The 15,281-nt window shown below is 39.1% G+C and overlaps 1 protein-coding gene across 1 annotated transcript in view; it reads left to right on the plus strand.

Moving 5' to 3' along the window:
* Positions 1-7,456: 7,456 nt before the first annotated feature.
* Positions 7,457-15,281, plus strand: part of parp2 (poly (ADP-ribose) polymerase 2) — a 13,203-nt gene continuing 5,378 nt past the window's right edge. The window contains exons 1-12 of the mRNA XM_012855803.3: positions 7,457-7,651; positions 9,645-9,854; positions 10,279-10,443; positions 12,236-12,306; positions 13,145-13,195; positions 13,538-13,634; positions 13,747-13,822; positions 13,909-14,011; positions 14,613-14,766; positions 14,848-14,986; positions 15,073-15,136; positions 15,238-15,281. The exon at positions 15,238-15,281 is cut by the window's right edge and continues 91 nt beyond it. Coding sequence (XP_012711257.2) covers positions 7,579-7,651; positions 9,645-9,854; positions 10,279-10,443; positions 12,236-12,306; positions 13,145-13,195; positions 13,538-13,634; positions 13,747-13,822; positions 13,909-14,011; positions 14,613-14,766; positions 14,848-14,986; positions 15,073-15,136; positions 15,238-15,281 — 1,247 coding nt within the window. The 5' untranslated portion in view covers positions 7,457-7,578. The remainder of the gene's footprint in view (positions 7,652-9,644; positions 9,855-10,278; positions 10,444-12,235; positions 12,307-13,144; positions 13,196-13,537; positions 13,635-13,746; positions 13,823-13,908; positions 14,012-14,612; positions 14,767-14,847; positions 14,987-15,072; positions 15,137-15,237) is intronic.

Here is a 15,281-nt window from a genome sequence, read left to right on the forward strand (position 1 = left end):
TTCTTATGGTTAAACCAAAAACGAAAAAAGAATTGGTTTTTCATATTTTAATTCTAAGCTCAGATCAAAAACACGAAATGGAAAAACGGACAGCAAGGCAGAATTTGATTTTAATATTTAATCGGCACACTTTACGTGACCCGGAAATAGCTGTTTGCGACTTCAGTAAAGTTAGAAAGATATTCACAGATTCGGCTTTTCCGGATCAATAACTCATCGGCGGATGATTTATTCTATAAAGCAGACACCTCTCTGCAACCACAGCAAAGCAGACAGTGAGCTACAACCATATTTCCTCAAAACGAGTCTCCCATTGCGCTGGGTGAATTACATTGGGCCCTATGCAGAGCTTGCTTGATAAGAAAATATTGTAGTTGATTATAAAAGGCACAATATGAATATATCAGATTCACATCCAGGCAATAAAAAAACACTACAGATTATCATTATTCTATCCATGTTGGTCTAATTTGTGAAGGAGGCGGAGTTTCATCAAGCCGATCCAACATTTTCCCCTCAGCTGCAACACTTGGGTTCACGCTGCGTCTTTACGCTGGATCGAGCACCGCAGTGAAGTTGGTTTCAAGTTGAATGTTGGACATTCAAGCTCCGCGGAGTCAGCGGGATCTAGCTCACGGTTGAGCCGATTGAGGGACTTTAAGTTATTTTCAATTTTATATTATTATATTGTAATTGAAAATAACTTAAAAATGAATAAAAACAAGTGTGCCTTACAGATTTTATCTATTGGCATCAGTTTATATTAGTTTTATCTTAGCTGGTCACAAGATAAGGAATTTCTTTATTTTTGTTTATCAAGAGTGCTTGGTTCTAAAGTTTTTTGACGGTCCCTAACTGCACCACCGCGTGTGGGAAGAGGGAGCAGCTGAGAGACACTGGCCGAAATTGGAGTCCCTCAATCGGCTCAACTGTGAGCTAGATCCCGCTGACTCCGTGGAGCTTGAATGTACAATATCCAACTTTCAAACCAACTTCACCGCGGTCACAAAGATTTGCTCGCCATGTGGCAGCTAGCCCTCTGAAATCCACTCGCCAAACGGGAAATTTACTCGCATTTGCTGTCTGGCGAGTGTTAATTTCGGACCCTGCGTACAGCGTTCTAATTCTTCCAGTCTATTAGCAGCTTCCCTTAAGAGGTCGGCCACTGAACGTCTGCCTGCTGAGTTTGACATTACTAAACAATGCTTCATGTCGGGGAAAAGCCGTGTAGATTTGACCGATGCAGTAAAATGCTAACCAACCAATGGGAAGAAGTTGAGCCCTTAAGACACAGCCCCTCCTCATTTGCATAATGAGGCAGAAATGCATACAGAAATGTAAAAAGGACAGGCACAAATGTAAAAAGGACAGGCAGAAATAAATAGCATCACAGAAATATATAGGGTAAAAAAAAAATACAAAGGAAGAATAAAACAGACAAAAATATTATAACATACACATAAATAAATACTTAAAAAAAATAAGTAATTAATAAATAAAGTTGAAGATTATAACGGACAATAAATAAATAAGATAATTATTACAAAGGCGAATAAATAAAGAAGCTAATTAAAAGAGATATATACATTTATGTCTCACTGTATATTTTAATTTCTACCTACATTTATTAATTTGGTGGCAATTAATTGTATGCTTATTTATTTATTGAGCATTTATTTATTTCTGTATTTATTTTCAGATATGGAAGACTTGGTCCTCCATACGCCTGAACACCGGCAGGGAGGCGAGTTAAATACAGGTAGCCCAACTAATAATCACTATTTATAATGTGTGAGTTTGTTGTAGACGAAGCCCTGGCGCTTAGCTTATATCACCTTTTCTCTCTCTCGGCGGTGACCAGCAGCCGTGCACCCCCCACGGGTGCCTCAACGCTGAGGAGATATGGTGAAATTATAAAAGCTTTCATCCAAATATCCCTGACCAGAGACAAAAAAGAGAAGCGTAGTAATGCAAGTGGCTCAAGAATGCCAAAAGTAAAGTTTCTTTCATTTTTTTGGTCAACATGCAAACCAAGATTCTTGACTGCATAAACGCTGCTTCACAGCTCCTGCAAGCTCCAGACGTGCATATTCTGAAAGCATGATCAACTCTTCTGCACAACGCCATCAGCGTTTTAATAGAGTTAAACGCAGTTTGAAGTAACCAGGACCAGTAAAGTTAAATGTCACTTTGATGAACTTTCTGAAGACATTACCCCCAGATGGGACCGTCTTGTTGCAGAGAAACAACCTCAGGGTTCCCATTGATGGTGAGTTAAAATTCATGCACTTTTTATTCTTTTTTGGAGTATCTGTATCTTTCTTTGACGGCGTGTTCAAACGTTACCATAGTGACCAGAGTCAGAGCGCGTTAGGGTTGTGGATGCCGACAGAGAGGGTGAAGGAGAGAGAGGAGGAGACAACTTTATTTCAGCTGTTTAAAAACAACATTCATGTAGTGTTTTATAATTATAGTAAACAATTTTTTAAGGTATATTAAGACAATAGTGAAAGAAATGTGAAATTGCAGTTTCCCCTTCTTTATGTATTTTCCCAAACATACATACATACAATGTGCGATTTGCAAATCGCACTCTTTGATCCCCCACTCTTTGCAAAAGAGTGGGGGATCATTTTAAAAAAAAATTTTAATGAATAAAAGTTTTATTAATAATTGTTAGCTAGCAGGTGCTCTTTCAGGTAGCTAGCTAGATCCAGTAGATTAGACTTTGTTTTTAATCTTGCGCCATCTACTGTCGGGACTCGGGAGTGGGTATTAGTTTACTTTAACCGCTTTGAGCAGAAAATTTAATAATATTCTTTAAAAACAAACAACAAAATTAATTTACAAATGTGAAGGACACAAGACATGTATTAATATCAATTTTGAAAAAATCCATAATATTCAGGGGTTAAAGCAAAAATAATCAATTTGACTGAAAACATTTTCTAGTCAGCCCATATATTCCCGGGCCGTGGACGTCATGCCACCTTAATAACCTCATTTGCTTATTGTAACAAGTCCACTTTAACCAAATCTGACAGTTCCATTGACAATTCCTGTATCTCTCCCACCTTCCAGCTTCAGAGCCTTTGCACCATCAAGGACAGCCCTCTGCATAATCTCCTTCACTTTCCACATCCATAACATCACCTGGTTAACTTTCATATTTACAGCATCAAGTTCTTCCTTCGCACTTTTGCCAAACTGGTCCACAGTCCACTCACCTTTCCACTTTACAATTTCAAAACCCTCCATAAACTGCAGCTAATTCAAAAGACAGCAGCTTGCATCATTACATCATCTTCTTCACACCTGTACCTTAACTCTACTGTCACATTCAATATAAATCAATCCTATATACTCTGTGTCCCCACCTATCGCTCATTGACTGCTGGAGATGGTCAACAGGCCCTCCACGACCTTCTTTGTTACAGAAAAGCGCAGGTGGAATAATATTTATGATTTTTCTTTTACTTTTTCTGAATCAGACCCAGTCAAACCGGGACATCGTTTCACATTCCGACCCCCCTCCTTCTTCTTCTTAAAAAAAAAAGCGCGTCATGCTAAATTAGCCGAGCTACAGCGCTACTCTTTCAGTTTTAAATAAAACATAACAGCAACAGACACACTTACCGAGGGAAGTTGTTGTCAACTGTTTTATGCACTGAACTTTCTGACCTGCTGGTTTACATAAATCCAAAGAAAACCTTTGACTACCGCTACTTTCATTCATGCATCTGTGGTCAGTTTGAGATGTTCTTTCAGAAGTTAAAATGATTGAACACCAATAAACCTCAAACTGGTTGATTTCCGCTTTGCAAAGACCCGCCCTACTCTCCTTCTGATTGGCTAACGTCCTGGCTCTGCCAGATTTCATTGGTTAAGTGCAGCTTCTGTTTAAAATCTTGAATAAAAAGTCTACACGGAACATTTTGCGCTCATTTTGCAAATGACAAAAGTCCCTCACAGCGACGGAGAACATTAAACCCCTGATAATATTACTTATTCAGATCAGAAGGGGGAGGAATGTATCCCCCCCAGGGATAAAACATGAATGACCGGAGGGGGGGACATCACAATCAGAGGGGGGAACCCCCCCCCCCCCCCTTCCCCCCCAGCAAATCGCACCCAGTATATATATATATATATATATATATATATATATATATATATATATATATATATATATATATATATATATATATACACATATAAAAAAAAACATCCCCCCACGGTGAGTGGTAATCTTGGCCAGTCCACAGTGATAAAAAAGTTGGGGACCACTAATATAAATGAATGAATGATGATGAAATTTAATATGTTTTGTGACAGTTTGTATTCAGAAGATTTAATAAAAGAGTGAAGTATTTTAAGTATCGTTTATTTATTTTGTATTGATACATAACCTCACTGTATTCGTTTCTAATATTCACTACAACATGATAGCGTGACGTTTGTGTCAATAATGTTCGAACATAGGTGAGTCTACGTGGTGGGAGGGGGGGCCCCCAAATAAAATTCTGCTTAGGGCCCCCCAAGAGGCTCGGGCCGGCACTGGGGTTAGAAGTTTCATAGCTTTAGAATTGGTGCATATTTTTAAGGAGTCCAAAAACCATCTTACATAAGCTCTAAAAACAGTGAGGTTGGTTGTTGTTTTTTTAGCAAATTTACAAATATGTATGTGAAATTTAGCTAACAGAATAAGAAAATGTATAATATAATCTTTCCCAGACATACTGTTATTGGAAATACCAAAGAAAACATGTTTAACATTCAATGGAATAAGTATATTACATTTCTTGTTGACAAAATGATTGAAGTCACACCAAACAATTTTGCTAAAAGAGCATTCCCAAAAAAGGTGGGTCAGTGGTTCTTGTTCGATGTGACAGAAGGAACAAAGAGGATCAGTATTTGGAATATATTTGTTCAACACTGAATTTACACGATAACACCTGTGTAAAATTTTAAGGGAAACTTCCCGTACTTTATTTCATACAAAAAAGAGTTCTTGGCAACAACCATGTTTGTTCCTAATTGATATCTGAATAAAGATTGTTCCAAAAAAAGATTGAGACAGGTTTGCGAACAGTATTCCTCTGGGTTATTTCTCTTATATGCTTATTTCCAGTTTTAATACTAAGGAATGGATCTGAATTACCAATATATAATTCTGGAAATCTGGGACGCTGGACCATGGTGCCAACTGATGTTGATATAAGAAATTTTAAACCTGCAGGAATTTGCCATCGAAGACGATAGCAAATTCTTTAAATCCACTTGAACTTAGTTTATTGATCATAACATTCTTCTTAATAAGATGGGGCTTTTTTTTCCAAACGAAATCATAGAGTATTCAATCAATTTTAGTGCAAAGGCTGTTTGGGACTTTAAGGGCAGAACTGGCATAGACAAGTCAAGAAAGACCTTCAGTTTTGGCCAGCAGGACTCACCAGTGATAGTCAGGTCTCTCAGCTAACCTGTTAGGCCTCTCCAAGCGCTCTCTGACCTCACTAGGCCACCGCTCCTTTTGGGAATCCTTTTGGAGATGTTTTTGTTTATTTTATGTAAAGTTATTATATTTCAAATGATAAAAACGTCAGGTTTTATAAATATCCTTTGCATCTTAAACACCTTAAAATTTTCATAAATGTGTGTGTCTGACTTGCCAAAATTACGGTGCCTGAGAACTGACCCGGGGAAGAGAAAGACATACGGCAAGCGCACAACATACTAATTCGTTTCCACGAAATATAATTTTTTTCCCACAAAGTAGACAACTTATTTTTGGTGGTTATTTTATATTTTTAAGTATTAGCGCATGTGACGTCCAAGGTGGAATGTCTTGTTCTTGTCAAGATGTGTATATGTTGTATATTTATTTGTATATGTGTTTGTGTATTTTCTTTTTCTTTCAATTATTTGTTGTATTCTTTGTTTTGTTTTTAATGTATATATTTTTTTCAGGACCCCAGGAAGAATAGCTGCAGCATAGTTGTAGCTAATGGGGATCCTTTCAATAAAACTAAACTAAAAATGTTCTCAATGTGTCCCACATTCAGATAATTAGGCAGGTGTCAAATTCCATCCATCCATCCAACCATCCATCCATCCATCCATCCATTTTCTGACCCGCTTAATCCCTCATGGGGTTGCGGGGGTTGCTGGTGCCTATCTGCCGTTAAATACTTTATTATTAAATCAGTATTTTGTGGGAATAAATTCATATTTCATGGTAACAAATTAGTATTTTGTGCACATATTGTATCTCATATATAACATCAGGCATTGAGACTTTATACAGCAACAGTTAGAACCGCTCCAACAAGTGGAAATGGAGTAAGATTAAAGAACACAATTGGCAATAAATTACTAGTTAAATTTATAAGGCAATTCCCTGGATCACGTGAATGACATGAATCTATGCAGCGACTTGAAGTTTTGGGTGGGTTATTAAGTACATTAACAGAAGAATTTCAAATACATCATTTTATAATAAGTTCAAAATTATCTCCAGCAGTGATGCCACCTTTGGAAGCAATAGTAGACATAGCATTAATGGAAGAGAAACAGGATAAGAAACACAATTTAGACTCAAATATAATACATAGCTTTATAAAAACCCATTGTCAGTATGTTCAAATTTATATAGATGCACCAAAAAAAGAATAGGAATAGTTTTTGTGGTACCAGAATTCCAATTAAAAATAGGAAAGTGAATCATGAATGGATTCTGTGTGTACAGGAGAAATGTTTGCAATTATATTAGCAGAGTGATGGATAGAAGATGCAAAACCATTAAAAACAATGATTTGTTCAGATTCAAGTTGTGTAATATTATGTTTAAGTCATTCAGACAAGAGGCCTAACATTTTATTTGAAATATTATACAATTTATTTAGAATACAAAGGATGGGTTTAACAGTGGTATTTTTAAGGATACCAGCTCAAAATATCAAAATCATGGTAACTTTACAGTTTATATTAATAAATCAGAGGCAAGAAGTATCATCAAACAAAGGTTGAAGAAAGAATGGCAGAAACATTGGGATGGAGAAGGGAAAGAAAGCTGGTTTTAGAATCAAAAAGACAGTAATAGAAATAACTTAAATACGTGGCAAAAATGAGGACAGATTAGTTACAAGATAAAGAATTGGACACAGGAATTCACTGTACACGTTTTAAAACTTAAAAAGCATAGTACAGGAAAGGTGAATACAAGAAAGAAGAATCATGAGGAAAGAATTTGATAGAATTAATGAAACATTTTATATGATAGACACATTGCAAAGGGGTTTAGGGAGCAAACATACAAATTATTATCCGATTCTTTAAGAAAACCAGATTGATTTATAGAATTTGATAATACAGTTTATGGATAACAGTAGGCCTCGGGAAGTTAAATTGTGACTAACTCCACTCCATACCACCTGGTGGCGGTAGCGAGCAACTCTTGGTTTCTTTGGCTAAACCGCCAAACTCCACAAGAAGAGGAGGAGAAGTTGCCTCTGAGCTTCCTATATTTTCTGCTGTTTGTTTTCTACGTTATTTGGGTCGGAACCTGCACAGAACACCATGAGGAGAACCAGGGCTTCAAGAAATCAAGGCCAGGCCGCCGTAGAAAACGAGGAGGCCCAGACAAAGACGGGTTGGTGTTTGTTTTTAGGAAGGAATGCGGCTGTTAGTGGTTAGCCTCTCTGTGTCCATCTGCAAGTTAATATAATATTAAATATCTGCAGTCACGATCTCTGTGACACAATCCTATTATTCACTTTTACATTGAACAAGTAGAGTCGGTCACTGGGTGGAAATGTGGCTGAAATTGGCTAATCCTGTTGATGCTAAGAAGGATGTTAACCCTGTAATGTTCTAAACACGATATAGGAGGTGCAGTTTGTTTAAACTAATGCTAAATTGGACAGCTTTATCAGCTTTTCCCTGTAGTCTTTTTTACTGTTAAAATGTCCCTATGTGTTTATGTATATTTGCGCGCAAAGCTGGTCGCTGTGAGAGTGATGTATCCTTTATAGGTTTGTTTTAAACCTACTAATGGTAGTTTGTCTCTGTCTTTTTACGCTATTGAGTTAACAACATGGAGCTAACCGTATTGTGGTCAGCTTTTGTTTATTCGGTGACCGGGGAGGGACACACGTGTTCATTGTTTACACCGAGGGTCGGTTCCTCTACCCGCTTCTACCACCGCAGTCGGTCGGCTGGCTAATCCTCCGTGAGATGGAGGTGGGGAAAAACCGGCATAGACCTTTCAATCCATCATCATTGGAATGTAAGAAGCTTTGCGAGTGAATATTTAGCTCACGGGGAATGTAAGATGGTTTGCAAGTGAATAATCAGCGAGCCTACAGAAAGGATGCGTCCTGCAATCCCGGGACGCCGCCATCTTTCAAATCAATACCGGAAGTCCACACCGGAAGTTGGTTATATCGTCATAAATCGTGTTTTTTTTTTTTTGTTTTGTTTTGTTTTTTTTCTTTTTATTTATTTATTTGTGAAATTAGTTTATTTCAACCTTAAAGAAATTGAAGCTTTTAATTTTAAGGAAATTATCATTGGCTGCTGTTTATCAAGAATCACTGTATGCAGCTTTCCGTTTACTTGTTTGTATATTTTCCCCCCCCCCCCCCCCCCCAAGAAAGTTCTGAAAGTAAAAAATGAAAACTGAACCCATCATGGAGTATATCGGTTTCTGTGTGGACTGTAATGTGGCCCTCATCAAAGTCAGGCCTTTCTCCAACAACAAGCCCTAGATAAATCCTGACATAAAAGCTTTACTTAAAGGAAAGAAAGGGGCTTTAAGGTGAGGAAGTGGGGAAGAATTGAGAGCTGTGGAGATGGAATCGAGAAAAAGGTCAGAATTGAAAATAAGTGTTTTTGCCGGTATCATTCCTGATTTCCTGGAAGGAACAATAAAGCTATTTCTACTCTATTCTGAACTCTGTTCTACATTTGGGTGTAACAGAGGTAAGAACAAGAAGGCACCAGAACTGAATGCAAGATAAAATAATCTTTAGCCCGTTTATTATTTAAAATGAGGTACAAACCGATGCCAAAATGGCGGGAGTAGAGGGATAACAAGGACAGAGTAAGAGCAAGAAGAAACGGACAGAGACATTGAGACAAAAAATGTAGAGTTCCACAACCAGCTGCTACAAAAGAATCCACCTATGGCTAAAACGGGGAAACCAGGGAAAGGTGACCAAGAACACCTGCAAAGAGTCACAGCTAACAAAAAAGCACAGTCAGCAGCAAGGATATGATACGGTTCATACTGATGGAGAGATGGAATTTGATTTTAATTGATTCTTAAGAAGTATGGAAGAGGACAAATGAATTGAAAAAAAAATATATATATATATTTCCAGAGTTCACTCCTTATTCCAGTGTCTACTTGTATGCATTTTGTCATGAAATGTGTACAATGTGTGTTAAAAAAAAAAAAAAAACTTATTTAGTGAGCTGTATGGATACCTTATCACTTTTGATAATCATTGTGCATTACACTGTTGTGCAATATATATTTTTTTCTTGTTTGGTTTTAGCTGAATGCCGTTTCGATTTTTATATCAGTCAAATAAATTGCAATAACATTAGAATCAAGCTCTTGTGGCTGTGTTTGTGCTCAGTGTGGCAGTGGAGAGGGGACGACGGACAGTGGGAGCCGTACCCCGACGAGGCCTGCACCAAGCTGGATTCTGCTTCCTCTCTGGGGAGGGCATCAGTCACCCTGACTCTGGGCGAAGGGAGGAAGTATAAAGTCGATCTGAAGAAAATGGTTCAGATCAATCCTGCTACGAAGTTCAAGAGAGAGATTCGCTTACAGACAGTAAAACCAGGTGTGTAACCTTCTTTTATCACAAACGGGGGAATTTGGTTAACTGGGATCCATCATTTTGATCAAAACCGCCTTGACTCTAATGTCATGGAGCTGGGAGAAACTAATTATTTTATATTTATAAACTGAATTCATTTGTATCCTTTTACAGTCCTAGTTAAAACTAAAATTCATCTTATAAAAAAGATGAAAAGACCCTGGAGCAACATTTCTCTGCCATAATCTTGATATTGTTCACAACCAGGTCAAGCTGGGCTGTATTCATGTTTAATTTTTTTTAAAGGATGCATTGACCCCAAACGAACCAAACTCTCTTTTTAAAATGTATCTTCATTGTAGATTATGTAACATCTACATAAACCAGGTATCCATGCAGCTGTATGCGTGTTGAATCAAAGTCTTCTTCGTTCTCTTCTTGAATCAAGAAAGTTTGAACGGAGCCGATGGCGAGGTGACTCAAAATGGAGATCCAGTTCAAGTTAAAGAGGAAGAGGAGGAGACGGTGGAGCCGCCAACAACCAAGAGAAGAAAAGGACAAGGCAAGAGTGCAACAAAAACCAAAGAAATACCCAAAGAAGAGCCAAAAACTGGTAAGATGATTACGTTTAACATGAAAAATACACTGCTCCAAAAACAAAGGGAACACAAAAGTAACATCCTAGATCTCATTGAGTGGAATATTGTTATTAAATACTTTGTTCTTTACATAGTTGAATGTGCAGACAACAAAATCACACAAAAATGATTAATAGAAATCTAATTTATTAACTGTCGGGGTCTGGATTTGGAGCCACACTCAAAATTAAAGTGGAAAACACACTACAGGCGGATCCAACTGTGATGTAATGTCCTTAAAACAAGTCAAACTAATAATCAAATTGTTTTTATTGATTTTCAAACATCAGACATCCCATTCAAAACATATAGAACAAAATAGTAGGATTCAAAATATGCATCACAAGAACAGGTCAGAAATACAGAGAAAATGGTAACGAGACAGACCCTACTACTACCAGACACCAGACTCCCTACAACAGCTGGGCAGCTCCTGGTGAGGTGGTGGATGGTTCCTGAGGGATCTCCTCCCAGACCTGGAATAACGAATCCACCAACTCCTGGACAGTCTGTGGTGCAATGTGGTGTTGGTGGATGGAGCGAGACATGATGCCCCAGATGTTCTCAGCTGGATTCAGGTCTGAGGAACGAGTGGGTCGGTTCATAGCATCAATGCCTTCGGAAAACACACTCCAGACACATGAGGTCTAGCATTGTGTTGCATTAGGAGGAACCCAGAGCGAACCGCACCAGCATATGGTGTCTGAGGATCTCACCTCTGTACCTCATGGCAGTCAGACCACCTCTGGGGAGCACATGGAGGGTCATGCTGGAGGATGTTGCAGCAGCAGAACGTTCTCCACGGCGTCTCCAGACTCTGTCACGTCTGTCATGTGCTCAGTGTGAACCTGCTTTCATTTGTGAAGAGCTCAGGGCGCCAGTGGAGAATTTGCCAATCTTGGTGTTCTCTGGAAAATTCCAAACGTCCTGCACGATGTTGTGCTGTAAGCATATCCCCCACCTGTGGACGTCGGGCCCTCATACCATCATCATGGAGTCTGTTTCTGATCGTTTGAGCAGACTCATGCACATCTGTGGCCTGCTGGAGGTCATGTTGCTCCTCCTGTTCCTCCTTCCACAAAGGCAGAGGTAGCGGTCCTGCTGCAGGGTTGTTTCCCTCCTCCACGTCTCCTGATCTACTGGCCTGTCTCCTGGTAGCGCCTCCATGCTCTGGACGCTACGCTGACAGAAACGGCAAACCTTCTTTCTACAGGATGTGCCATCCTGGATGAGCTGCACTACCTGAGCCACTTGTGTGGGTTGTAGACTCCGTCTCATGCTACCACTAGAGTCAAAGCACCACCAGCATTCAGAAGAGACTAAAACATCAGACAGAAAGCAGAGAAACTGAGAAGTGGTCTGTGGTCACCACCTGCAGAACCACTGCTTTATTGGGGGGTCTTGCTAATCCCTCTAGTTTCCACCTGTTGTTTATTCCATTTGCACAACAGCAGTAAAACTGATTGTCAGTGTTGCTTCTTAAATAAACAGTTTAATTTCACAGACGTGTGACTGACTTGGAGTTACATTGTGTTGTTTAGGTGTTCCCTTTTATTTTAGTTTTTTGAGCACTGTATATTAAAAATGTCATCTTTACCTGTGGAATTAGAGACGGTGCATTAAAAAGATCACAAACTATTATATAGCTTCCTCTCATAAGCAGGAAAATACAGGAGCTAAACTCCTGCTTATGAGCTTTGCTCCTGTATTAAAAAACAGCCTCAGTTTGCTTCATTTAAAGGAATGTCTGCTGTGTTTGCTGAGCAGAGGTGGTGAGGACGGTGGTGATGAAGGGAAAAGCTCCAGTTGACCCAGAATGCAAAGAGAAACTTGGAAAGGTGCGTCGCCTGTGTTTACACGACATGTTAAAGTCCTGACTGGTTCGACCCCTGAATGAAACGCACCTCATTGACAGTTTTTATGAATTTCTGTGAACAAGTAGGAAAAATGTGCTCGACCAAATGTAGGATGTCAGGAATCTGTCATCTAATGAAATAAATCTTCTAGACAAATCCTTGGTGGCTGTTTTAAAAACTTCTCATGTGGATGCAAAAGATATATATTTAATTTAATTGATGTATATAAGGTAACAGTCACAACAGGATCGTGTAAAGCTAGATTTATACTCGATAGATTGAACAGTGACGCACCGCAGGAACATCTCTGAATGTTTGTACTTTGGCACAGACTGTGCACAAAATTTAACTCAAAATGGAGGATTTGGAAGGAGCAAATTCTCCTTTACCATCATCCATATGATCCATAATTGAGGGAACACAGAGAGATTGCTGTTGCCTTTGCTAAAGGCGAGTCTGTTTGACGCAAGACATGGAAGAACATTTGGTACCGGATGGTGAAAGCCAAACAGAAAGCCCAGGGAAGAAGCTGTGATCCAGGTGGAGGAAAAGGCGGAGCCTAAATTAAAGGTCAATTCTAAATGCAACAAAGCCCTTTAACCATTAAATTAATGGTTAGATCCAGGATGGCTCTGTTCTTTACAGTAAAGCGTCTTAGCTGAATACGTCAATATATAATAACCCAAACAGCCGCATCATCATTGATTTAAACTCGAAACACTTTAGAGACGCTCCCGTTTAGATGTAGGTTTGCCTCAAGTTCGAAACTGTTGCCGTATCTGTGCCCATATTAAAGCGTTTATCCTAATCTTTGTTTCAGGCTCATGTTTACAGTGAACAGGATGATGTGTACGATGTGATGCTGAACCAGGTAAAAAAAAAAAAAAAAAAAAAAAACACTTGTTAACCTCTATTTGTTTTCGTCCTTAGAATGAAATAAATTCCTTATCTGGTTGCCAGATCTGTTCAGAACAGGAAGCCAAGAAGACGGTGGATTTCTTCTTGTTAAGAAATTAAAAGCTAAACCAAAATGTGTTTGTCTGCAGCTTCACAGATACCTTGTTCTTTCTGTGTTTTAACTAGTTCTTGGTCAAAAGAACACCTAGAAGTTTAGAAAACGAGTTAAAAAAAATTAAACCCTTTGATTTTACTGTTTATTTTTATTATTTTTATAGTTATCCTTACTGTTGCTGTTGCCTGTGTCACCTTGCAGACTAATCTTCAGTTTAACAACAATAAATACTACCTGATCCAGCTGCTGGAGGACGACAGCGCCAAGGTTTACAGCGTCTGGATGAGGTGGGGTAGAGGTGAGTTCTCTGTTCACCCAGTGGGCCAAAGGAAAAAAACTTCTTCTGTAAATAAAACCAACCAAAAAAAAACTCCTTAATGTGACCGCTTTCATTTCTGGTGCTTCCACAGTGGGTAAAGTGGGTCAGAGCAAACTCACACCCTGCGGGGGAGACCTGAACAAGGCCAAAAACATCTTCACGCAAAAGTGAGATTATCCGAATGAAATGGTCAAGTTTCCCAGGAACTTTTGGGAAATACAGTTTTGAGTAAACCTTTGAAATGTCGCTGCAGGTTCATGGACAAGACGGACAACGACTGGGATTCCAGGGAATTCTTCGAGAAAGAGCCGGGAAAATATGACATGGTGTTGATGGACTACAGCGCGAATGAAAAGGTGCGTTTGGTGTCCGGGGAAGATTCTCTGTCATCCAGGAAAATCCGGAAAATCCAAAATAAAAAAGGTTACAAAGCAAGAAAACAAGTGGACTTCAGCAAAGAGTCCCATTAAATTGCAATATTAATATAAAAAAAAATCGCAATTATAATATTTTCCAAAATCGTATAGCCCTAGTTAAGATAACATCATAACTTGCAATGAATAGAGAAAAAATGTAAGTGTTGATGTCTTTCTGCTTTAGGATCATAGCAAATACAGACTCCAGATAATGAGTCTGTTAAGCTGATAAAAAAACAAAATGATTTCCATCTCAAACACAAGGTTTTAATGAAAATACTCACTTTGTCCAATTTGTGATGGTTTGATCAACTTTACTGCCTTAAAACCTTCTCAAACCTTTTATGTTGCCAAACATATTAGGGGCACTGAGAGCCTGAATGCAGGATGCTTAAATAAGTAGCTAACATTTGTTGCTCTCCTGGGGATTCTTCGCGATGTGCATATTGCAGTCCCTGATATTGTAGGGACGGTAAATCTTAGATTTCTTGTGCAACCCTAGTCTGAACTGCAGAAAGTAACTGGCTTTGTTGTCTTCCAGGTGGAGAACATGACCACAGTGGACTGTCCTCCTAACAAGCAGCCCTCCAAGCTGGATCCGGCCGTTCGGTCTCTCCTCGAACTCATCTGTGACATCAAAGCAATGGAGGAGTGCGTGCTGGAGATGAAGTTCGACATCAAAAAAGCTCCTCTTGGTCGGTCACGCTTGAAAACGACGAATCAAAGTAGAACCACACTGGAACGGGTTATTAACCGGTTGATATTTCCACCTGCAGGAAAGCTGACCACAGAGCAGATCCGGGCAGGATATGCAGCCCTGAAGAAGATCGAGTCGTGTCTGAAGAGGAAGGGCAGCCGTCAGGATCTGCTGGAAGCCTGTAACCAGTTCTATACCCGCATCCCGCATGATTTTGGGTAAGAAGTATGAAATAAAAACCCTGTAAGAAAAACGTTTTGTCTGTCTTGCTGCTGTTTTTAACAAAGAGAAAATACATTTTCAGGTTAAAAACTCCCCCAATGATTAACACCGAAGAAGATCTGAAGAAAGAAATTGCTCTGCTGGAGGTAAAATATTTACATTTCTCAGCCTGCTCCGCCTCATTTGTGTTTTTCACCATACCTACCGATTCATAATCGTGTCTGATGTTTGCATTTTCTCTTTTAAGGCACTGAGCGACATCCAGATTGCCGTGAAAATGGCCCAATCAAA

The sequence above is a fragment of the Fundulus heteroclitus genome, chromosome 6 (assembly GCF_011125445.2).
Source record: "Fundulus heteroclitus isolate FHET01 chromosome 6, MU-UCD_Fhet_4.1, whole genome shotgun sequence".
Classification (NCBI taxonomy): domain Eukaryota; kingdom Metazoa; phylum Chordata; class Actinopteri; order Cyprinodontiformes; family Fundulidae; genus Fundulus; species Fundulus heteroclitus.